General features: G+C 41.1%; 1 protein-coding gene across 1 annotated transcript; it reads right to left on the bottom strand.

Moving 5' to 3' along the window:
- Positions 1-1,499: 1,499 nt before the first annotated feature.
- On the bottom strand, positions 1,500-24,627 carry MTF2 (metal response element binding transcription factor 2). Its single transcript, XM_053391653.1, has 15 exons — positions 24,357-24,627; positions 16,031-16,229; positions 15,865-15,946; positions 14,854-14,949; positions 14,049-14,149; positions 13,809-13,957; positions 12,884-12,979; positions 11,917-11,985; positions 10,391-10,514; positions 8,183-8,250; positions 7,714-7,884; positions 5,854-5,962; positions 5,624-5,676; positions 5,407-5,508; positions 1,500-4,271 (listed from the first exon to the last, which is right to left on the bottom strand). Exons 1-15 carry the CDS (start codon positions 24,359-24,361, stop codon positions 3,917-3,919), a joined length of 1,779 nt encoding a protein of 592 aa, XP_053247628.1. The 5' UTR covers positions 24,362-24,627; the 3' UTR covers positions 1,500-3,916.
- Between the last annotated feature and the right edge of the window lie 1,834 nt (positions 24,628-26,461).

The raw sequence follows: 26,461 nt of genomic DNA, 5'->3' as shown, positions 1-26,461 counted from the left end.
AACTGATTTATAGCAAGAAGGTAAGCAGCAAGCAGAAATGCTATATAGAGAAATAATTTTTCCATTTAGTATTTGAAGTTAGGGCAAATAATACAAAACAGGTTGCTACAAAATCAAGTATTATACAAGCTTAGTTTTCAAACAGTGATTGTGGGCTGTGCCATCTCCAATTTCAGGTTGGGACTCATGACAATATTTTCTACCCTCAAAAATCTGCACTAAATGGGATATTCTCTTAATTCTGAAGCACTATAGTCCAGCAACTGCATGGTGTAGTAAGCTATCAACAGCATAGTTTAATTTGTTAGTAGGCAAAACAAACTGGGAGCAATGACTCTATCTCATATGAGGAGTTCCATCTGAAATAGGAGAAATGTTGAACAGCCGTAACACCCAGGCAAGATTAGTACTAACTAATGTCTGCATTATTAACAAAGCTGTTCTTGTGACCCCTGGCAATATAAAATTCCTGTGCCATTTTCCCTCTCACCTCAATTTGTTCATATGGCCTCTGCTGGTGGAGCGGGCAAACACTGGTTACATTTATTTCACGGAAGGACGGGCAATTCCCTTGCTCCAATGCTATGACCTCAAAACAAAGTATAGCAGCTGCCTCCATAAAAGCTGATACTGGGTGATTTAGTTCCGTCTGCTTGCTAAACGCGGGGTCACTATTTTTAGCACTGCAACTTATGCAGACCATTGAAAATTACAGTAGTTATCTGGAAGCTACTGAGAATACATAATTAATGAAGCAAATCTATGCAAAGATAACATCTTTAAGAATACAACTCTATAAAAACGCAAACAAGCATTCAAATTTTGTACAGCAGAATATAATTCACTAGTTTGTTTTAAAAGAGTCTCACTAGAGATTCTGAACTAATAACAGAAATGGATCAAATTAATGTGGTCTCAACTATGGCATACAGGTGCTAAAACCAATACTGAATTATGGACTACTCAATCTAAAGATTAAATAATAACAATCATCATCATTATCCACCTATCTGACTCGGTGGCTTAGAATGGGCTATTATTTAGTGGTCTAAATAGTTTTCTCACATTTGTAACCTACACTGCCAAATTTTATGTCCTGCAGTTTATAAAAGCTGAAGGAGGTTATATAGTAGTCAACATGCAAGAGTGCTCTTTCAGGCACTAGAAAGGGAGGAGCAATTTTCAGATAATTAGCCTCATTCCCATATTTATGCCAAAATCAATCCCACTGAGTTAAAGGAGACTGCATTGCCAAGCTGCTGTGTTCTTGCATTTGCACTTGTCTGAACATGCCTAGGATTGTGCTGTTGCCTAAATCACTTGGAAGAAAGCTGCACTGAAGATTGGAGTAGGAAACCTTGGGACTGGGCTACAATCCACATTGCTTAAATCCAGAACATGTTTATAAAGTCCCATTGAATTTACTGAAGGAAACACACTTAAATCAGGCTTTAAGATATAACTACAGTTCACACCTGTATAACAAAAATAGGGACAACTTCTTAAAAATACACACATTTAATGTTGATTTTAAAAACGTGAGAACAGTTTCAGCAATACAAACATGTCAACCACTGTGACAAAATGAGAACAAAAACAGCTAAAAATATGTTGATCGTTTGTCAATTTCTCTCCCCAACTAAATTCCAACTGCTGTCTTTGTACGGAAGCCCTACTGCAAATACTGCTGGTGTTTGATGTGAATTACAAAGATTGTGAAAAAGGAAATGAATGAAAATCTGGTTGTTAACATCACAACTACAATTTGCATTGTCCCAAGAGACCAACATTCAAAAAGTAACCTGGGTCTTATCAAAATATTGCAGCTATAGGCAAGGCAACTTTAACTTAATAGCCAAGACTGTGTGAGGGGAAGAGAGATTCATGTTTCTAGTGAAGGCAAAGAAAAGTATACTTAAATTATCACCTTTGTAAAGCTTGTAAGTTTACTGGCCAGCCACAAGCACAGAACAACATATTTTGTCTATGCTTCCTTTGGCTATATAAGGTGGTGACAAAAGATTTATTTCCCTTAACAATCATAACAGCATTTTGTTTTTAAGTCAATTTTAGTACAATTAGGTTTAGCCATATAGCCTCTCACTATTTAAAGTCACATTTTTTGTTTTGTTGGCAAGCTCGTGTCTGACAGTAAACTATTAGGCAGTAAAATGAGAAACCATCAGAAAAAGTAGTTGTTTACACTCTTTGGCAAAACAAAAAACAAAGAACAACTCAAAACCAATAAAGAAAATACATCTAGCCCCGACAAAAACACTTGTTATTTTACAAGTAAAATAAAGTTACTCATTTAAAACTTGATTCATATTTATAAGAACAGAAGAGGTAATATTGTAATAAAAGCAGTATTGTTACTTCAAGTGGCAACATACTGTTTGTTGACCCTGTGCAATTAAACACTTTGCTCCAACTATGTTTATCAAACATGACTACAAAACATTACATACAAAAGGAATATTGTGATTCCTGCAGACTTTTTAATTAACTGGGAGACAAAATTTACAATCAATGTGTCACAAATCCTTTTTTCTCCTAGCCAGAGTTTATGTTCAAATTTTCAAGTTCAGATTTGTGTCAGACAGCTAACTTTCTCCAACAATAACTGAGGCTGCAATACTGTGCAGCCAGGCTGCTTAGATCAAGAAGATTTGCACCACAATCTTCAGCATGTCTGCTCAGCATTATGTCCCATGGAGCTCACTAGGGCTTTCTCCCAGGTGAGTGAGTATAGGATTGCAGCCTCAAAGCAACCTGGTCCACAATAGATGAAATTATTCCCATATTTCTTAACCTTGGCTAAGATATAGCAAAAGTACGTCCTCATGCTAATCCCTTCTCTTTCTAGTGACGTACATTACATCTGCATCAAGATAAACACTAACCACTGTTCGCTGTAACTAGTTTGCAAACTCTGGTTTGAGGCAACTATACATGGATCTCTAGCACTATGTAGATGTAGTGCTGAAACATATCTTAATGCTGAAAGGAAGGGGAATCTGCACAGGAGAGACAGGGAGGGAGCATGTGAACCTGAAAGGTATACCAAATCTTTTCATCACTGGGCCTCTATGTGGAGGATTGCAGCCTGAATTATTTTCTGAAGGCATATGACATTAACGACTGCACTCACTGCCAAAACACACAGCACTCATTTGACACATATTCTGTAGTATGTGGCAAACAACAGCACCCATTAAAGCCTGAGAAGAAATGCTGCTGTGTAAATACTGCAACTATTCCTGATAAAAGAATTATGGGATATATAGTTAAAAGCTGCCCAATCCCATAATTTATATTGCATAGGTCACAATCACACACATATATACACATGCACATGTATGTGTATATATACACACATGCAAAGAATATATTAAAAAGACAACAAAGTCTAGTCACAGAGCAATTTACAAGCTCAATATATTTTTTTTACACTTTGCTTGAAAGATTTCAATATTTTACAGTCCTCAGTAGGAATTATATACACTGCACCTTATGAAAATCTAGGGTTGTCAAAGTAGAAATACACTTTTGCAAACATTTGGGTAAGAAAAGATTACGAAATCTTACTAAAAATTTGTTCTAGCTACAGAAAATATTCTCTACCCACATGGAATGTTCTCTAGACAAGTCTCTTCTGAAGTCGTGCACATTTAAAAGCAAATGAAATCCCAGATTCCCGCCCTAAACAATCTAAATCCTTATCTTAAAAAAATCCAGCCTCATTTAAAAAATGGTAGAATTTTCAGCACAATGTTTTGTACTGTTAAGAAAGAAATGTTAAGGCTAACTTGGTTTCTATTTTTAGAAATGTCAAAAGAAGTTTCCTTCTGCACTCCTGATTTATATAAACAGTGCCTATAAATAAACAGTGCAGCAATCATGTTCAGTACTACAGTCAGGAGGCAGTTGCTCCTTCCCACTCCACAAGATACTGCACTTTTCCATCGAGTGTCACTCGACGTGCCAAAACACGGTATTTTTCACCACAAGCTATCCTACCTGCTGCACCAAAGTAACTGGTAATGGAGTTTTTAAGATGATTAAGTTGTAACTCCTGATCTGCCAAGTTATTAAGTATTTCTGTATTAAGTTCATCATACTGGTAATCATCTTTGCCTTCGTCATCTTTCACAATTTCGGAATTCTGAATCTGGAGTGCTTTACGTGGAAGGCGCCCTCTTCTCCTTAAGTGTGGGATTGCAGCTGGCCAAGTTCTTCCTGTTCGTGTCCTTTTCCTGGATTCAGACAAACTAGGGAAGATAAGAAACAATAATTTAAAGTTGAGGGTTGTATTCAACATAGCGTTTAAGTGAACTTTCCTTCAAAGCAACTATTTCTCCTTACATAATGTTCTTCACCTGTGCGCCCCCAAAATCTGTTCCAGGGGTTCCCCCAAACCTATGACAGGGTGGAATTGTGGGGAAATGTCCTGTTGCACCAGTGGAAATCCTTGGAGGATAGCAATAGTTGAGGTCCACCCTCATAATATAATTTGTATCCATGGCCTAGTAATTTTCAAGTCGGATTATAGCAATACATCTGTTGTATTACTATCCTCCAAGGGGCTATCCTTTAAAGTGATCAAAGCTTCAGTTTGTGCAAAATAAAGCATCGATTTACACATATCACTGATTGTTGTTTGCTTCCAGGCCCAATTCAAGATGCTGGCAATTACCAATAAAACCCTGAACAATGGGAGTCTACCCTTTGTATACCCCTTACCTTCTTCTGGTTTGTATTTGTCTACTTTCTCTTGTTTTCTGTATAGGTGTGGGTATATATCTATATTCTGCACAACTTGAGACCCAAATACAAAGCAATCTGTATGTGTTTTAAGATTTTTTCCCCTCCATGTGCCTTCCTTATCAGAGATACGGTACTCAAAAAACAACACGAGACTTACAGTGCTGACACCCCCAAACTTTGAGACAGTCCCTAGAACACTCTACCTGGTGGCAACTGTTGCAATTCTTCTAGTATCAGGTAGTTTGCTACTCTGTTTCAAGTCAATTTGATTGGCTGCATTGGTTGTTCTATTACTGTATTTGTATTACGACTGTATACTACCTTGAAACCCTGAAAAGAATGAAGGGCGGTAAAAGAATTTTAACAAAATGACAAAAGGTGGTTGTGGAAGAGGAGACTGCTGAAAGGAAGAGATGGAAAACATTTCTGTGACCTTTCTAATTTCTCAGGACCCTATTTGTGCAATTATCTCCTCTTCCTCCAGCAGCCCCCCATGTTTGGGACTTGCCAACATTCCAGAGAGAAGTTATCTTAGAATCCGAGCCAACGTGTTTCATACAGTTGGGTCACCTTTCCAGTAACAGCTGCAATCCATCATTTCACACACACATACATGGCATAAAGCAAATGGCAGTATACCTGTAATGCTTGGAAATACTGTTTGAGGTAGTTTCTTTTGTACTGGCAGCACCTGTGGATTCCACATCTGAGGTATTGGATGAATGTGCAGTTCCATCAGATCTGAGCCATTTCATGTTGCCATGTGATAAAAGTAATCAAACATTAAAATCTGATCTGATCAGACATTAGCCAAGCAAGAACAATACAAATTTAAGAGTACATTTCCCCTACTCACCCAGTAGTGCTAGGTAAATCCAAAGGAGGAGATTCTTGCACTACAACAGGTTCCTTTTCCCAAGGGGAAGGGGGAAAAAAAAGAACAGAACTTTTCAGGCTGTGCAAATACTTGCCTTTTCAAGGAGATATAGCTTTTTATTTTTATTTTTATATTTAACATACAGTTTAACATACTGGCCATTTTTAAGTCAATAAAGTAATCAGCGAGTAAATGAAAATGCCACTTACTAAAATAGATGGCTCAGACATCTTCTGGATCATTTTTCTGGTATATGGGCCCGGTGGACGGCCTACAGATTTTTTCTTCCCCTTTCGTTCTACACCATTAGTAACTTCCCTAGAAGGAAGCCCACAGTTGTTTTTAAAAGATACCCCAAAAGAATGTATGTTTGAATATTATTTATGATTTCATTTTTTTACCATTATCATTTATTAAACATGATTACTACCCTGAATATATATTCACTGAACCTATATAGTTCTTTCTCTATAAGAAACTCACGCTGTGACTTTTTGTTACACACTAATAGGACCCAGAAGATAACCACTGCAAGAATGCATGCATGTCTTTGAATAGAGCACTTAAAGACATACTGGCCCCATTAACATGCAAAACTGAACTATGGCTAATGCCTTGTGGATAGGTTCAAGCACAGTCAGGCTCTCCCTGCTCTTCCTCTTGTACAGCCAGGATGAGGACTTCTGCTGAGTTTAGTTTTCCTTTCAAAATCATCTTGGCTTAGCATTACATACAAACTAGGGATTCCGTTTTACCACAAACATGGTTAGCTGCTAAATAAGCCAACTGCTAATGATGAGTTATGGAGCTGGCTTTTCTATCTACAACAAAAAACAGTTAAACCAGGATCCCTGATTTGTAAGACTACGCCAAGATTCTTTGAGAGATAAGCTAAATTCTGCCAGTTCTCCTATACATAGGAGAACTGGGAGTGTATTAGTCTGAGGCTTTGCTTGGCTGCACAGAGACTTGTTCATGTAGTCTTAAACTATGTTCTTTCTTTATGTATGAATATGGCTATTGCCAAAGAGAAGCATCCCCATTAGCAGGGCTACCACTTATCCAAGCAAAGGAAGACGAGCCTTTCTTCATGGTCTTGCCCTTTGTAAGCAGCAGAAATGCAGAGATTGCTGTTCTTGTTAGTTGTGAACTATGGGGAAAGAATTTTAGCGTTGGGACCAGGAGGATGTTGTTGGAGCCCTTCATCCTCATCATACTGATATACTTTTAGGCTAGCACAATGCGATAAAGGCCATAACTCACATGGGGAAACATTCTAGAAATATATGATGTAGTACCCAATCTGGGTCAGACTTTAAGCTTTATTTATATGGTACTTTTATATCCTGCCCTTCTTCCAATCTGAAGTTCAGAGTGGCTGAGAAAGAATAAAATTACACATCAATAAGTCATCATTAAAACCACAAAGTCATAGTAAAACAGAAAAATAGCAGCAGTGGCACCATAATTTACCCAATGATTAATAAGCCTGGACAAATAAAATTGTCTTTAACCTTCTAGAGTGGAGGAAGACTGAATCTCACTTGGGAAGGAGTTTCATAGGCAGGTTGCCATCACTAAACATGCTATGCCTCATGTCACTTTGCTCAAGAAACAGAAATTTAAGACTGGGCAACTGTTGTCTAATACTGCAGATTCCATGGAGGACATCTTCAGGAGGGACATTTTGTTCTCTGAACAGATATGAACCCAACCAATTGATTTAATTTGCTTATTATATAAGGATTATTACTAGAAAGCAACATTTTACAGTATTAGCTTATGCACAACAGTAATATTCTAGGCCTAAACTAATTCTATTAAGCAAAACTTCAGTTTCAAAGAGAAAGCGTAACATATTAACCAGTGCTATTTGAAGATATCCTAAAGAAACACACACCCCCCCGGCACCACACATAATTCCTGCAAACTGCCACTGAAATCAGTGGTAATTAATCTGGAATTAATAAATATTTGCATATCTGGATACTTAAAGTATCAGGAAATGCATTTACCAGTAATTTGCCAAATAATTTATTTACTCCAACAGAGTACAAATCATGATTTACCTCTGATCAGGCACAGGTTTAGATGACTTTCTGCCTTTAATTTTGAACTCGTGTGAAGTTCCCTCAGGCTCTTTCTCAGCCTTAAAAGCAGCATTTGGTGGGCAAGGGGGAACACGAATTCTCAAACCAAACAAATGCTTTTTCTTCTTTATTTCCTTTCCAGACATAAACCTACATTGTCAAACATTAAACACAGAACATGAAGCTACAAGTGTTTCTTTGGATATACACATAAACCCCAATTTAACTTATTAGTACCAATATTATGTCCCTTCTTTAATTCCCTTCAAATGCAGTGAAAGGACAGCTAAACACCTAACTTGTATCTCAATAACTACAAGTTTGACTTTAAACAATTTTGCAGTGCCTCTTCCTGCTGCTACCATGGACATGTTTTTAGGGAATCATTCAAAGAAAGCTCAGGACAAAATCAAGAAGAGAAAAGTGTATAAAAACCCTATCAACTTACATAGTCTTGTAATCATTTAATGCCTCCAGAACATGCTCATATCTTTCAGATTTTGGTGTGTCTGCCAGCTGTAAAGTATTAAGAAGTGATTTAACCTACTAAAAGTTACAGTAAAACTTCTAATCATAATTATTACCTTCACCCATTCAAAGAGACAAAGTGTATTTGTATTCTAGAATTCCTACATGCATTAGGAATTCTAGAGTAATATTCTAGAATACCTACTGCATTTGGCTATTAAGACAATGAAATTTGAAAAAGTAGTATGCTGAATAACTTCAACATCCTAACAAGATAGTACGGAAATTGTAGGGGGGATTCCTAAATTCCACATCTGTTCAAACAACTAAGCATAGCATTCACGTTTAGGAGTGTTTTATTAATAAAATAAAGCAATAAATGTTAATAAAATAACATGCTTTATTTTATTTACATATTACCAACAGGCTACTTCTGTATCAGGTACAATGAATAGCTTTGACAGAACTAGACTTAGAATTCCTTGCATTTTAATGAAATGCTGGAACTGAACGTGACAGGAGTATGAAAGGAAAACATTTAGAATATGATTGCTTGTTAAAAATCAGCTATAAACTTTTGTTGACTATCAAACAAAGCAGCTAAATAATAGAATTGTTATATTGGAGTGTGATGGGCTACAGAGGGAGGGAAGAGAATGAAGTCTCATTGAGATTGTATGCATAGTGCATTATTCTATCTCAGTGTTTTTTAATGGTGCATTTGTGAATTTTAAAAACATTGCTATTAAAAATAATTTTGAAATCCTCAATCTTTTCTAAATTAGGTGCAGTCAGAGAGAAGTAATCACCTACCAGCCTGTTATTTTTGGTACTGAATTTACTTCAACTATCATTATAATGACAGGAAAACAAGCATTTTACAAATAGAGTTAACAATTTTTATTAGAGGTAAGTGCACAGAAAATGATACCAGTTTTGTGTGGCACACTTTTTACACAAATAAGTACAATAAAGCCGTTGGGGTTTTTTCTAATAGTGCAGTGGGATCTCGGTCATCTTGTACAACAGAGCTGACTGCTTTGCATGGGGGTTTTTCCCGGCCCCCCCACATGTTGGGGGGGGCCCTTTTAGTGGTATGTTTAGCAACATTTTCAGGTCACTTCTGAGTTTGGTGCTGTCAATCAGGCGCACATTTATCGGTCGTTGCCTGTACATAAAATTATGTTTCAGGCCACTGTCACTGTTTCCATTCAATTTTGTGCATAAAGGAAATCAGGCTGTACCTGCAAAAAAACCCTCTGATTCTATGGGGCTGCCACCAACTCATGCACTGACTTTCTTAAATTCTCTTCACTCTTTTCTGTAACCGGTATTACAACTTTTTCCATGACTTGATCACATTCATAAACCTCCCCCTCCCTATTATACCCCACCCTTCCTTTCATGAGAGCTCAGGATAGCTAACAGAAATGTAACATTAAAAACAAAACTAGAACCACAATGCAAAAAAATCAACATTACACAATACATCAAGAGCAGCCAGTGATGTGGCGCAATGATGGGAAAACACATTGGGCAACAACGCTTGATCAACTGGTAAATTACAGTAGAGGGAAAGGTGGGGGTGGAATTAGGCCACGATGCAGTCCACAAGTTGCACTAAGAGCTTCTTACTGGCCTGGATCACATCTCATATGAAACCACAACCAGTTTAAACCAACTGTTTAAAACTGTGGCTTACTATGAATGAGCAGTGCAAAGTTCCTACAGTGTTTGGCTTGCAATGTTGTCTAAACACACTTGTTTCTTTCCAGACAAACAATGAGTGGTAAGCCAAGGACAATCCTTGGTCACCATTCTTGATTTGTTGAAGAAAAACAAATCACACACTCTGGTTTGCTTTGCCTGTGGTGCAGCAACCACAATGGAGGAGCACGACAGGAACTCTCAGGCAGTGTGCACCAACGTAGTGCTCATTTACATTAAACCACTGTTTGTTTTAAACTATGGCTTAATGTGCTAAATGACAGCCTTTTGTAGCTACTGGTGTGCATGTTAAAGTCCCTCGCTTACAACCCTAACGTAATCTTCTGAAAACCAGCTATCATTTCATTAGAACAGGAATTTTATACACTTGATATATTCTGTAAATGGACTAGCCCATTTTTAAAAAGTCTACTGACCACAATAGTTTGACCTGATGACCAAGAGCATTTCAACAACTTACCTCACCAGGGTGGAGTCGATCCCAGTTTTCATTAATGTATGTCATGAGTTCAAGCTCCGAATCAAAGTATTTCTTTTTGTGAATAACACTTAGGTTGTAAAGGCATAGGTGTGCTATATCTACCCTAGAATTCAAAAGGTTTTAATAAAAACAATTAGGAAATTAAAAAAATTCATAGGTGTAAACCCCACCTGGCTAAAGTAGTGATGTGGCTCTTCATAAATCAATCAGCTTATTGTGCTACATTAAGGAACTTTACAATTTTATAAACTTTACAACTTTATAAACTACTGGGGCTGTGCTCCAGCTTGCTTTGCCTGCCAGCTAGGCCTACCTCCCGCTCCCTTGACAACCTCCCTTCTTCAATCCCTGCTCTCCCCTCCCCTGCTCATACTGCCTGCTTCACACCAATGACACTGTTTGAGATTCAGCAGAAGAGGTGGGAAGTGAGGCCAAGAGAAGAACAGGACTACAGCTGGAGATCCTTCCTCTCTCTCCACCACATCCCTTCACACCCTCCAACACTGATATGATAGCCTAGCAGCTTGCAGAAGTCTGTTGTCATGCCATATTTCACAGCACAGCACTACCTGTTGGTGACCAAGAAAACTGACAACAGCATTACCTTTTTATTATATGTTAAGAATGACCACTTACTAGACATTTTATTTCTGTTTCTCAATATGAAGCCAGAGAGGAAGAATACACTAATAACAGTAATTGTTCACAAACTTACTAGAGGACTATTTGTGCTTTTTTTACAGCGGGGGTAGCTAATCTGTGCCCTGCTGTGATACCCCGTTTTTTGTCATCCTTCAACGTCACCTCCCTTAAGCCATTTTTTAAAAAAGTATTTTAACTGACCACTCTCATGTGCCCCCTACTGCAATTCTGTGCTGCCAAAACGTTTTTGTGACCGTACAAAATCCCCAAATATGTCCCTTAGAAAAACCTTTAAAACTGTTGCACCTTCCTTGGCCATACCAACTCTGATGTGACCCCTAGAAGCCTGATTTAAACAACTTACCTCACCATGAGTCAATGGGGCCCTTGCCCCAGAAACATTAGCGAAAGGCACGTTATGAGAACCAACTAAAAACAACTTACTGAATTATTAGGTTAAAAGGTAAAGGGACCCCTGACCATTAGGTCCAGTCGTGACCGACTCTGGGGCTGCGGCGCTCATCTCGCTTTATTGGCCGAGGGAGCCGACATACAGCTTCCGGGTCATGTGGCCAGCATGACTAAGCCGCTTCTGGAAAACCAGCACAGCACATGGAAACGCCGTTTACCTTCCCGCCAGAGCGGTACCTATTTATCTACTTGCACTTTGACATGCTTTCGAACTGCTAGGTTGGCAGGAGCATGGACCGAACAACGGGAGCTCACTCCATCATGGGGATTCGTCCCACTGACCTTCTGATTGGCAAGTCCTAGGCTCTGTGGTATAAGCCACAGTGTCACCTGTGTCCCTTTTGAATTATTAGGTTACTGAATGATTTACTCCAGTGCAACATTGTACTTACCATTGCAAGGGTAAACGTTTGAGGTATTCTGGTCCAGAACTACAAACTGAACAAATGAATGTATAAAACCTAAAAATAAAATTAAAATAAACAAAAAAAGTAATTGCTGAGAAGGTACTTACTTGTAGCAACATATTCACTTTGCACGATGTCTATGACTTCAAAGCCCAAAGGAGCCAATACATGCTACTTAGTAGCATATACAATAATTAATAAAGTTATCTAGATTTGTGAACTTAAAATGCTTCCTTTGTTTTATATACATGCAAGTCCCAGTTACCAAACACAATGCATTCCCTGAAAATTGTTTGTTAAGTGAGTGTTCACAAAACAAGTCCATGATTCATATTGATTCTTATGGGAACATTTCTAATCTGGATTTGTCTGACCTCTTCACCTACCCTCTATGGTTTCTTCCCGAAATGCCTGCAGCCAACCAGCAAAAGAGAGACAAAGGAAAAACTGATTTGTCTTATCTCTCCTGCTCTCTCATTTGTCTCATTCCCCACTCCCTCCATAGTTTCTGCCCCAAAATGGCTGCAGTCAACCAACAAAGCACGGAAAAGGTTGTTTAGATATCTGAATCTGTGGAGTTTATAGTGAGGTTTGGGCATAATTCTTTATGTTTGGATAACTGAATTTTTGCATAGTGAACGGTTATTATAAATATAATTGTTAAGCTAACTGAATCTTTATCTAGGTAACTTTATTTATACGGGCTAACTAAATACATAGCTAGGTATATATTCTATCTTTCTGTAACAAATAACAAATAAAAATATAGAACTAATACAATCCTAATAAAGAACAGCAATAAGAACATCACCACATGTCATAACTGCAAGTGTGCAGAAAATAATAGTATTATGATGCTATAGGTATAAATGCATCCTTGTGTCTCCCCCTGCCCTGCCCCCCAGAATAAAACCCTGACAAACACAAGTAGGATCAAGAAAATACACCTTACCTGTCACCAAACAGCATTGGCTTTTGGAGGCACTGCACACAAGCCTCATGAAACCACTGTTTGCATTTGCAGCACTGTAGCATCTTTAAATACCAGCTTCATTAACAGAAAGGATGAAAGGAAAGAATTGAATTAGAATGTGTTACGTGTTCCCTACTGAAGTGTAAACACATGGGGCAGAATCCAAATTTATGCAAACAGACGTCCGCTCATGGGACATGATTTCACCTTTCTCTCCTTCTCACTGCAGCCCTTCCCCCAAAAAACTTGCTCTGGAGAATCCCCCAACCTCCCATAGGAGATTTTGAGGGCCCATAGGAGGCTGTAGGTGGGAGGAAAGGAAGGTGATGAGTGGAAGCCTGTTCTGCATGGCAGATCTAGATGCAATCCATTCCATTTCAGTAAATGGAAAAGTGACACTTAGCGGGCCAAAAGCTGAAGGAAATTTTATCATAATTTTACTCCAACTGAAAATGTGTGGCTTAATATTATGCATGTTTACTTGAAAGTAACTCCCACTGGGTGCTATTCAACGCTAGTCCTATTCAGAGTACTCACTTAAGGTAATGAACATAACCCTAGGTTCATTAATTTCTGTGGGTCTGCTCTACTCCAAGTAGGACTTAGTTGCATAAAACCCAATGTGTTTAATGAAGCTTGCTCCCAAGTTAAACGTGTAGAAACGTGAGCTTAACAATCCTGTTTTTATGAATGCAGACTTTAAAACTGAACAGAAAGTGTAATGAAAGCCTAGGGTCGCTGATACAATGGCCATTACTGTACTAAAATTGCCTTATAAATATATACGTAATATTTCTGGAACAGAATACAGCATTCAGCTCTCATACAGATTACTGGCATTTAATAGAATATACAGCAATAAATCTGAGAGAAAATCTTTTCATAAGAGTTTCAACATGCTTACTCTCCAGGACCTCCACAGTAGCAATAACACTGTTGGGCATTTGTTTTATGGCCTGCATCCCATTCAAGGTCGGATACATTGTAAGGCAATGTCTGCTTCATGACTTGCAGTGCTTTGGCATTTGGTCCTTTCTTAAGTGCGCCACCTCTCTGGAATAAAACAGATTGAAGCAGCGACCACTACTATACAAAATCAAGTTCAAATTTCAACTGTAGTCACTTCACTAAGTGGATAACCTACCTTTGTTGTTGTTGCAAAGACACACTGCCGGCAAAGCCATTTATCATCTGAATCTATCACGCTGGAATCAATATTTGGTGTGTGACACAGCTGGTGATAACCTGAATTCAAAAAGATTTTTTTATTACTCTAAAACTACTAAACACCCTTGCCATCTTAACCTTTATGGCACGTGACAATAAAGAAAACCCAAACCATCTTCTGATTTACATTATAATTCAAATGTCTTTTATGTCAAGAGGTACAATACATATCCCATATGTGCACAACCATATCAATAAGACATGTAACAGTGCCAGCCTGCTTATGTAACAGACCTACAAGAGAACTTCCAATTCCTCTCCTACACACCACACACACACACCTCTGCCATCCAAATCTGCTCTGAAGGGCTAGAGGACCCTCCAGCTGGAGAAGGGAAGAGAAGGATGAGGAAAACCTGTCAGGTCCGCTGGCACAACACTCGATCTCACCCCATGTACTTACAGTGGACACAGCACTAACTTAACTGTGTCACTTGGCTGATGGTAAGGTTTCCATCAGCAAAACAGGAAGGGAAGCAATTTTCTGCAAACCCCTGCCTCCAGCAATCTGCTCCAGAATATTAAGGGAACCTGTGGAGTAGCTTCAAGAGCATATGAAAGGCTGTAGAGGGAATAGTGAATTGGCTAAATAAATAAACAGATACATAGATAAAATCCCCTTCCTCTTTTGCTGATGGAACCCTTGCCATCAGCTGAGTGACACTGTGTAATACAATCCTGAATTTTTTAAAAAAATCTGCACATTAAGAAGTTCACTTTACCTTGACCACACTTATCACAAATAACCATTTCATTGGGTGCTTCTGAATATTCTTCCTGGCATATTGTACAGACCATTTCCCCACTTTCAGTAGCTCCTAAAAAGATAAAATGTTTACATTAAATAAATAAAATACATACACTAAATGGATACCAGTTGTATTACCGTATTTTTCCGTGTATTGGACGAGGTTTTTTGACTTAAAATTCATGTCAAAAAACTGGGGTTATCCAATACACCGATAGTGAAATGGGGGGGGGGGAGAAGCAGGGCGCCGCCAGCCATCCAGTTGGAGGAAGTGCGGTTTCCCTCAATGCTGCAGCAAGTGGGGAGCGATCTGGGGGGTGCTTCCTGTCCGCATCGGGGGAGGGGGAGAGAAGCTGTGCACCGCCAGCCAGCTCGCGGAATAAAACTACATGTTGTTTATTAAATTCATTTTCATATCACCCTCTTCACCTCTTTCCTATAAAAGCTCAGGATGATGTCCAGTGTAAAAATGATTGCAATAGCTAATCATGTTTTGGGGGCCAGCTGTTTACATCTAAACAGCAACAGATGCACTTCCCTGGGGAAGTGCCTCAAACAGGACATTGCCATACAGATGGCTCAGCCAGGTTTTGCTTCCAGCATAGACATAGGAAATTGAAGGAGATAAGACTTTAAGGCAGGCATAGGCAAATTCCGGCCCTCCAGGTGTTTGGGACTACAATTCCCATCATCCCTAGCTAACAGGACCAGTGGTCAGGGGTGATGGGGAAATTGTAGTCCCAAACATCTGGAGGGCTGGAGTTTGCCTATGCCTGCTTTAAGGCCAATGCTGATAAATGTTGCCTATCCAAGATCAATGCAGAGTTGTCAAAAAGGGACCTAAAGTGTCTATTAACGCAAACTCCCTGACCAAGCCTTTAACTTTATTCTGTTCCCTCCCATAGGGTCTCTTACTGGGACAAGACTGAAAATAGATGAGGTTTGAAATTTCATAGTGTCAATAAAAATAAAGTAAGGTTCTTGCCTGTTTGTATGTCCTTCCAGAGAACCCAGGATTTGGAACTGTCTTCAAATATAATGAAGCAGCTCTGCTTAAGTTTGTTTATCTGAAAAGGAGAATAAATGTTAGTGTTTAGGTGGCACAGCCTCAGAGGTATGATAATTTTACAAGGCTGTTGGACATGAATTACCTTTTTGATAGTTCCAAGATAAAACAAGCCATCTGACCATCTAGCTAGGACATCTTGACCTTCTTCGAATTTGCACACTGGCTTTTTGGTTTTCTGTCCATCCCGCGAGGACAGTTTGGTCAAGGACGTTGGTGGTTTTTGGTTTCGGCGTAAAGGAGACCGCTTGTGGACCACTGAATTACCCACCCCCGTAGAGTCTCTAAAGAACAAAAATAAATGCAGAATTAATATGAAAAATTTGTCACTTGCTCTTCTTCTTGTAGTAAAAATATAAAGCCCTCTTTGCACCTTGCAACCCTCAAGTTAAAAGCCATCAGAAAACTACAAGCCATGTGACACTAGAATGCAAATAAATACAATCTAATTAAGTTAATATACTGAAAAAAAGAGAGTACTCAAAATAGGAGTGAGACTGAAAGCAGAGAAGAAAACTCTGAGATATGAATATGGAAGGTGAAGTTAGCCTTTCTCCTGGGGAATTGTAGCTAGTGCAATATCAATATACAGGGATGGGGAAGTAGGTCATATTCCTGGATGTCAAGATTGAGTTGTAAACATCAGAGTTCTGCCATTTCTACTGCCAATATAATCCTCTGAAATTTCCTTTACAACCTGTCTCTTTGCAGTACTTTCCAAATACTGATCAGTAAGCAGTGAAACTTGCACATGCTAAGCCTGTATTTTAGGGTGTCATCGGAATTACTTGCACAACTAACAAGTAAAATGGTCATTTGGTGCCATTTGTAATAATAAAAATCAATGTCATTTTCTATTTACAGTACAGCAACAAATGCAAAATGCTTCCTTTCACTCTGCAAGTGCGGTGTTGTACTTGTTCAGTGAGTATTTGCATAACACATCAGAACACAAAACCATAACCAAGGCACTTACAAAAAGTTGTAAGGAAATAGAGCAAACACTGCTTTTGGCTTCTAAATCTTGGGGTGGATGCAGTGCCAGGTACATCATGAATTCCAACTTTCCGCACACAGTGAAAAGGAGAATGTGGTATTAATGAAAGAGTGTTCCCCTGCACCCAATAATTTATCTACCAAATTTTACCAAGTGAATTAGGCTAGCCTCATCTTCCCTATAACCACTGGGGAACACTGGGATAGAGGGATGGAACTCATCCATTGAAAATGTCTACTGATAAAAGAGCCCCCAAAACCAACTGTACACAACACAACAACTTAATCTTGACAAGTACATAGTTGTGTTACAAGAGAACATAATGTTCTATTATGTTCTTATATATGCTGGAAGCCACTCATAGTGCCTGGGGCAACCCAGCCAGATGGGTATGCTACAAATAATAAAATTAGCATTATTATAATCCTACTCATGTTCACTACAGTGGTATCTCGGGATGCGAACGGGATCCGTTCCGGAGCACCATTCGCATCCTGAATAGAATGTAAGACGTGACTGCGCGTCGCGTTTCACCACTTCCACGCATGCAGCCAAACCTGGAAGTAACGCACTCTGTTACTTCCGGGTCGCCACGGAGCGAAACCCAAAAATACTTATCCTGAAGCATATTTATCCTGAGGTATGACTGTACAAAGTCCCACAGTGTTCAATGGGGCTTGCTCCACAGTAAATAAGCTTATGTTTGCAGTCTTACAGATAGCCCATTTCCCAGAAACACTGATTTGGAATCCCACTGATTCCAATGAGACTTACTCCAAAGCACAAACAAGAATCTGTTGTAGAATCTGTTGTAACAGTAGCAGTAGACTGATAAAGCAGAAGGCAATGTACTTCTGTTTTGGTTGGTTACAGTTACTGTAATAAAGTTCAATAAAGGATTCTTGTTTCAGGTGTAATATGCATCCCTACAGCAACACCTATTTATTCCCCAATTGATTTTCAGAGGTTCTTAAATAGTAATTTACAAAATATTGAGATTAAATGCTCAATATACAATTGAAAGACAAAACTGGACCAGAACTATTAGATCTGGGTTATGATAGTCTACTCAACACTTATAATTTCAACATTTAGAACAAAAATATGCTGATCAATGAACTTGGTGATACCCAACATTAGTGAAACTCTGAGCAGACACACTGAAATAGGTCTATATCATGACTAACATTGGAAACAATGCTTAGACCACTTGATGTAGGAAAAATATTTTAAGCGGTCTACATAAAAATGCAAAATTCAATTTAAAAATTCCTTAAAAACTAGATAAAAAAGCAAACCATGTATCACAAGTAAAACTGAGCAGTGTAGAAAACCCTTAAAAAAATAATAATAATCAGAGTCCAGGAAAGCTTGGATAAACATATAGGGTGGTATTCAGCTGTTTTATTCAGAACGAACACTGAAATTAATGGCTCTACTTTAGACTAAAGATTTGCTGAATATGTTTTAGAGATCATTGCTGCTTTCATCCCAATTACCTGGGAGACAGCGTAGTGGGTGCTATCACCAAGAAGGCCCATTTTACTTTTTTACCAAGTGACAATCCACTGGTCATGGCTATTTAGGATATTCAAACTGCAATTCTAAATTTATGCTAATACTACAAACTTGCATTTGGTTGCCAATACCCAAATATACCCCAATAATTTAAAAAGGCAATGTCATTATTAAGAAAAGTCAATATACCACTAATACTTGTATAATCGTTTTCTAAAATAAGCAAATTATGACAACGTTTTTGTGTTCATCAAGTGTTATGCTTATGAAAACAGTAGTAAAAAAGGTATCTTCCATCATACCATCAATGACATGAGAGAATAATATTTTCCTTTTAATACACAATTACTTTCTTAGTGATGGAAGAAGAAACTATGGGAATTCCACATAGGGAAGTGGACTTCTGCACCCACAGCTGATATGTATCTGCATTCATTTAGACCTCAAATAATTGGCTGAATTACAAAAAATTATATATACACCCAACTTTCTCCAAACAAAAACACAAAGCTGGTTACATCGCTTTCGAAATACATACAATTCCTAAATGTACATGGAACTAGAAGTGCACCAGAACAAGGTTGGTAGCTTGGAAGAAGTGCATAAGGAGTAGATGTTCACAGCTGATCAGTGGCACTGCTATCTAGCTCTAAACTCAGTGCAAACAAAACACCAGAGCAGTAGTGCAACACTGAGGCAAAATGGTAAAATACTGCAGAGGTAGCTGGACACGACTAAACTGGGGGCAGAAACAGAGCTGGCAAAGTCTAGAGCAGATTATGGCAATAGAAGCGGTCTTCCCCCACCCCCATTTCCTCCTACTCTGCCACCAACTGATGCTGGTAATCCAGAAGGTGATACTTCCCCTTTCTGCACACCACAACTATCAGAAAACACGACACACAGATGCAGCAGACTGAGACTTACACGTGTTCACACTGTGAACACAAGATGATGAAGTGCCACTGCACACAGCAAGTTGAGCTTGCTCCAACATGCATTCTTCTGCTTGAGCAAGTTGGTAAGCAGGAAAAGGTTAAAATTCTGTGAGTTGCTGCTGCTCTGAGAAGGGCTTGCTGCAACTGACTCTATTGGACTCCAAGTAGACCTACAGGATGCCACAGCCCTGCTTCCAGAGTAGGGCTAACTCAGAATCCCATTTCGACTGCTTAATGAGGACCCAGCAATGAAGCCGCTCTACATGCTGTATGATATAAAAGTGATAGGGACTCAACTTGTCTGCCATGCAAATGGTCGCTGGCTACTGAAGGTAGATGAGATGTTAACTGGCCCCCAATGACCACTTCACATGCTCCAGGGAATGTGAACAGCAGCCAGGAAGCAGCTGTGAGGTAATGTGAGGAATGGAACATGGCAATCCCCAATCCTTCTGTTCTGCAGAAGGAAGTCAATGCCTCAATGAGAAGGTAAGGCTTAGAAAAGAACTGGAGACCCTCTCTTGTTTGGATAAGCAGCACAAGGGATTTTGAGGATTGGGACAACCTGCCCACTAGCCTTCAAGTTAAAATAAAGAAAACATACAGATAACAGAGTATACCTTTTCTTTTTTCCTTTTCCAAAGTTTGGACTGAAAAGTGAGGTGCATTCATAGGTCATTGTGCTTGTTAGCAGAAGAGGAGGAGTTTGGATTTGATATCCCGCTTTATCACTACCCGAAGGAGTCTCAAAGTAGCTAACATTCTCCTTTCCCTTCCTCCCCCACAACATACACTCTGTGAGGTGAGTGGGGCTGAGAGACTTCAGAGAACTGTGACTAGCCCAAGGTCACCCAGCAGCTGCATGTGGAGGAGCGGAGACGCGAACCCGGTTCCCCACATTCTTTGAATGTGCACAAAAAGGCGGTTGCCTGTATTACCGTATTTTTTGCTCTATAAGACTCACTTTTTCCCTCCTAAAAAGTAAGGGGAAATGTGTGTGCATCTTATGGAGCGAATGCAGGCTGCACAGCTATCCCAGAAGCCAGAACAGCAAGAGGGATTGCTGCTTTCACTGCGCAGCGATCCCTCTTGCTGTTCTGGCTTCTGAGATTCAGAATTTTTTTTTCTTGTTTTCCTCCTCCAAAAACTAGATGCGTCTTGCGGTCTGGTGCATCTTATAGAGCGAAAAATACGGTACATTTCATGTTTTTGCATATAATATAACATGTTCAGTCCCAGGCAGTTCTAGTTCTAACAATTGTGTATATTCTAGCTAGGAAGACCTCCACCTAGAACCCTTAAGGTGGACAACAAGGACAGTGTGGGTGTAAACTACTTAGGGGTTACTGTAGTTAAAAGTGATATAATAAGTGTGTAAATAAACAGCTAAATAGAGCAGGTAAGGAACTGTGTGCTGTGCAATGAACTTTGTAGGAAGTGACTACCTTACTTTTTTACACAGAAGTTTGAGGCTGCTATGCTCCCCCTGGTTTGTGGGCTTCACAAGCAACCAAGCTCCCATGTGTTGATTTTATTACTATCACTGAATCCACAATTTCTTTCATTTGTTGTGCAAACGTGCAGAAAGACAATGCAGGGGTGCACTTAGCTTGAATATACCAATTAATATATCAGAAAAAATATGCTTCCCCAATACCCAGTCCCATGCTAATGTACCCTCAGTAAGCCTGCAGTCCCCGCAACCTCTTGTTAAATCAAGTGAGATTAATTACCAAAATATTCCAGTAGATAAATAACACCTACCTGGAATATATTTTTAATAAATTAATTATATACTATATTTCTTGCAAGGAGCTCAAGGCACCCTACATGGCTGGTTCGATTCCCTGCTCCTCCACATGCAGCTGCTGGGTGACCTTGGGCTAGTCACATTTCTCTGAAGTCTCTCAGCCCCACTTACCCAGAGTGTTTGTTGTGGGGGAGGAAGGGAAAGGAGATTGTTAGCAGCTTTGAGGCTCCTTAGGGTAGTGAGAAAGCAGGATATCAGATCCAAACTCTTTTTCTTCTCAACAATCTTGTGAAGAAATTAGGCGAAGACTAAGTGACTAGCTAGTCCAGGGGTAGGAAACCTAAGGCCCATGGGCCACAAGCGGTCCATGGGGGTTGTTTAACTGGCCCATGACCTGCCCTCGAACGGAGCCACCCGCTTGGCGAGCCCCCACGCTGTGCTAAACCAGTGCAACACGGTGCGGGGACTCATTTTCGCGGTGCCGGAAATCGCATGCACGCTCACACACGTGCACAATCCGGCCCACGGTGGGATCTCCACTGGAGTGAACCGGCCCAGGCAAGGTAAACCTTGCTGACCCTGAGCTAGCTCATGGGAACCCAGTAATCTTCACAGCTGAAGAAGCACTTGAATCCAACTCTCCAAAGACCTCCTACTCTTAACCTCTAACCAGCCTTTCTCAACCTTAGGTCCCCAGATGTTGTTGGGACTACAACTCCCATCATCCCTGACCACTGGTCCTGCTAGCTAGGGATGATGGGAGTTGTCGTCCAGCATTTGGGGCCCCAAGGTTGAGATATGTTGCTCTTTCAGAATACTGGCTCTTTTTTTCTTCACCAAAGAATAACTGACATTTTTCATTGTATAGTGTTAGTGGAGGCTTGGTTATTGGGCTGTCACAATGACTGCCTGTACGGGTAACCTGCAACTTACACACATTTAACACATGCAATTTCAGCTTTATGCAGTTGAAGGCCAGCTGCTTGAAATCACACAATTTAAATGCATGGAAGCTGAAGAGCTTAAAAGCTCTTCTTGCACAGGGTTTTCCTAGGGTGGAAAGTTTTTAAGCTCTTGGTCTTGCTTACCAGGCTATGGGTGCCTCTCATGAGATCTTCTGAGAGCCTCCCAGAGTCTGGTAAGCAAGACTGACAACTTAAAAGCGCTCTGCCTTGCTTGTTGGAGTAAGACCCATTTGGTGCATCAGGTCCAGAAGGTAAGATTGCTTTCATCGAAGCGGTTCAAAGTACAGTGGTACCTTGGGTTACATACGCTTCAGGTTACAGACTCCGCTAACCCAGAAATAGTGCTTCAGGTTAAGAACTTTGCTTCAGGATGAGAACAGAAATCGTGCTCCGGTGGCGCGGCAGCAGCAGGAGGCCCCATTAGCTAAAGTGGTGCTTCAGGTTAAGAACAGTTTCAGTTTAAGAACGGACCTCCAGAGCGAATTAAGTACTTAACCCGAGGTACCACTGTATATGTATTTTTGTGTATGCGCACCACCCCCAAAACGTACCCACTGTGCAAGATGCGATCGCACTATACTTACTCAGCCTAACCATCTTCAGGGTTACTGCAAGGATAAAAGGGTGTGGAGAGACCCATGTATGCTGCCTTGAGCTCCTCAGAGAAAGGGTGGGATATATATATACACCTATTACCTTTGTTCACCAGGAGGGTTGCCATGCCCCACTAATCTGGACTTTCTCAAGATAGTTTTCTTACATACTGCTCCTCCAATTCCACCATACTGCCACAAGAGCACCTGGAGTTCAGGAATTCTAAAGAGAGGCTGGCAGTCATAGTGGAGAATTTAGCATCCCAGAAATGAGTTAAAAGCTTGTGAAACTGATTTTCCCCCAAAGGAAAGGACACCCTCAATTTAATTCATGAACTGAACCTGCTTTTCACATAAGGAACAAACCACCAAAACACTGAGATGAGTGGCACAGTAACATTTGAAAACCAGAATAATGTAATCTGTGCTATCCACATCAAAGGAAAAAAATAACATAAAATGCATTGCAATAGCGGTTAAGTGACAGCGGAAGGACATTAAACCAAGACCACTAAGCAAACAGCAGGTGGACAGAAATTGCAATTAATCACAAGTAGGAAGGGACTACAAGGAATTATCTAGTCCTACCCCCTGCAATGCAGGAATCTTTTGCCCATCATGAGGATCGAGCCTATGACCCTGAGATTAAAAGTCTCATGCTCTACCAACCTATATAGCTATCAACCTATATGGCCACAGTTAATTATTTAAGGCATGGAATTCTGTGCATGATCAGAAGCATGTGTGTATGTGTACACAAACACACACACACACACACACACACACACACACGGTGAGTCCTTTAAAAGAGGCCCCACGGATACAGAGTACACATATTCCACGGGACCTCTTTAGAAGACTCACTGTGTGTGTGGCCATTTATCTATCTCAGGGCTGCTAAAATGTGTTAAAACTATAAACATGAGATGAAGAGAAGGAGGAGAGTAACGAGCACCCTTTGAAATAATATGCAATACCATCTTTATTGGGGGTTGTTGGGTTTTGGTTTTTTGCAAATCCAGAGTCTAAAATTACCGGGCCCCCTCATTTTCTAAACACCACATAAACATCTACACAGGCAAAGAGCGACGATCATAACAAAAAACAACAACAAAGCGCCGCGGCTCGTTCATAGGTACGGATCAACAAAGCCAGGAAACTTCCCCGTTCTCTGGGAGTCGAGGTCGCCACGAGCTATCAAAGTGCCACCCTCTTCCCCACCCCCACCCGGGAGGCCCTCGCCTTTGTTTTGGTCTCCAGGTTGGGAGGTGGGGAGGGGGAATACAACCAGAAGCCTCTTCAAACCCACAAATGCAGCTTTTCTGTCGCCAGTAATATTACCCAAACACACCCCTCCCCGCCTTCTTTTATCAAAGCACAATTAAAAATAAGGTCGTAGTGGAGGGTAGGGGTGGAAGAGAGAGAGAGGCCTTCGTGATGTCGGTTCCCTCCACCCAACAAAACCGGATTTGGGGAGAACAGAGAAAGGAAATCCAGCCAGCGGAGGAAACTGAGGGCGCGGAGGGGAGGGGAGACGGAGCCGAGCTCTTTCTCCCGCTCCCTGCGCCAGCCGGGGGGGGGGGGCTTCCCTTCCCCTTCCCGGGACCCCCCTCCCCCTCCCCGGCTACCCTACCCGCTCCCTTCACCCACCTCATTCGGTCTCTCCGGTGGGGCCACCCGCTTCATACAGGGAAATCAAGTGAGCTCAACGCGCTCCTCCCGAGAGAAGCCTCCCGCCGGCCGGGCTCCTCGCGAACCAACCGCCTCACGGGGGTGGTGCTGGGGGGCTCTATAGGGCCGTTGGACCGGGGAGGGGGGTGGGCTGGACGAGGACGAAGCTCAAGGCAGCCTCACAGGCAGCCCTTCGCCTCCACCGCAGCCCTTCGCCATTTTGCTTTCCCGCGGAGGAGGAGGAGGCGCTGGTGCATTGTGGGGGAAAACACAAAAGGAGCCGCTTTCCAACGGCAACAACGGCGGCGGCGGCGGCCCCTCCCACGCGCCGGCCCCGGCCTCGCGCCGAATCACCTTCGGCGAGGGGCGGGGCGAGGGAGCGCGAGAGCAGGAGGCAGCCAGGCAGCCAACCAACCAACCAACCCGCCCGCTTCTAGCTGCGTGCGGAAGGACACGGGGCCGCAAGAGTGCCTTGTCTGCGGGTGAACAAAGAGGGATTATTTTAAGAGAGAGACACGGCTCCCTCCTCCTCCGCGTCTTTTTTAGCGAACTCTTCAGCGCGGGTAGAGAGTGTTGGAAGGAAATCGGGAATGTGTTTTTAGGAAACAAGGCGTAGGCAGAGCATTTAGCTTCGAGACCGAAGTGGACAGCTTCTGCTCTTGCCTAACAGCGATAATACTCGGTGCTCTTTTTTTCCTTAAAAAAAAAAGTTTAGGGGTACTCTCATTTTGACTCAAGAAAATCACCATTTTATAGTTCGAATCAGGAAAAATGAATACAGTAAATGGACAAAAGTACAAAGATTCACAAAATGTTTAGGGGTATGCGTGCCCCTGTGTCCCCCCCAAAAAAGCACTGGTTATACTGTATACAGAGGTACCTCAGGTTACATACGCTTCAGGTTACATACGCTTCAGGTTACAGACTCCGCTAACCCAGAAATAGTGCTTCAGGTTAAGAACTTTGCTTCAGGATGAGAACAGAAATTGTGCAGCAGCGGTGCAGCGGCAGCAGGAGGCCCCATTAGCTAATCGGTGCTTCAGGTTAAGAACAGCTTCAGGTTAAGTACAGACCTCCGGAATGAATTAAGTACTTAACCTGAGGTACCACTGTACTGGATATTTCTCTGAAATATGAAAATGCATTCCTAGCGAAGGTGTTTTGCAGTCGCCTCCCTGCTGCTCTTCCATGTCCCTGCCTCAGCTCAGAGAGGCATAATAATAATAATATTTATACCCTGCCCATCTGGCTGGGTTTTCCCAGCCACTCTGGGCAGCTTCCAGCACAGGCTTCCTCAAACTCAGTCCTCCAGATGTTTTGAGACTACAATTCCCATCATCCCTGACCACCGTTCTTGCTAGCTAGGAATCATGAGAGTTGTAGGCCAAAAACATCTGGAGGGCCAAGCTTGAGGAAGCCTGTTCCAGCACATATAAGAAAACCATATGTTTCTGCTCCCCTGCCCTAGTGCATCAGGCCCAACAAGGCACATTTGGTGGTTCCCACATCATGGTTCCTAACACTGGCTGACTAGATGCCTCTGGGAAGCCTACAAAAGGGGGCACAAGGGCTACAGCCCTTTCTCCACTTCTACTACCAATAGGCCAAATTCAACTATTATGGAAACCCAAATAAAGATGGGGCAAGGAGGGCTGGGTGAGTTTCGGTGTGTTACCATGAACCAGACTCAGTCTGCATTAGGAGGAGCTTTTTACTGTGTCGCTTTCTATCTAGGGAAGGTTGCAATGTTGTTATCTTCCTTCATTGATGGAAGGAGATGAGAGAGTCCGATAGGGAGGTTATGTTTGTGTGATGATTCTGCAATGTTATTCAAATAATGAAGAGTGGAAATGCTCTCAGGCTACCTTCAGCAGGGTGGTCCAGTCAAGGAGTGTCTTCATTTCAGCTTGACAACAAAGCCAATTTTCCTGTGGGGAGAATCTGGTCACAAAGGAGTGGAATTGAGCTTATAGACCAGTTCTGGCAAGGAGACACAAACAGTCAGAGCTCACGTGGTCCGCTATATGCCCACGTTATTATTGGTAAAGGTAAAGGGACCCCTGACCATTAGGTCCAGTCGTGAC

The sequence above is a fragment of the Podarcis raffonei genome, chromosome 6 (assembly GCF_027172205.1).
Source record: "Podarcis raffonei isolate rPodRaf1 chromosome 6, rPodRaf1.pri, whole genome shotgun sequence".
NCBI lineage: Eukaryota > Metazoa > Chordata > Lepidosauria > Squamata > Lacertidae > Podarcis > Podarcis raffonei.
Note: the sequence above shows the minus strand (reverse complement) of the source record. Positions and strands in the feature narration are given on the sequence as shown.

Excerpts from the sequence above, each read along its gene's own strand:
- MTF2 (XM_053391653.1), bottom strand. Across the intron at positions 7,885-8,182 it reads TTAAATGATTACAAGACTAT|GTTTATGTCTGGAAAGGAAA; the intron begins GTAAGTTGATAG and ends TTGACAATGTAG. Across the intron at positions 5,677-5,853 it reads TGTCTGAGCCATCTATTTTA|GAACCTGTTGTAGTGCAAGA; the intron begins GTAAGTGGCATT and ends CCTTGGGAAAAG.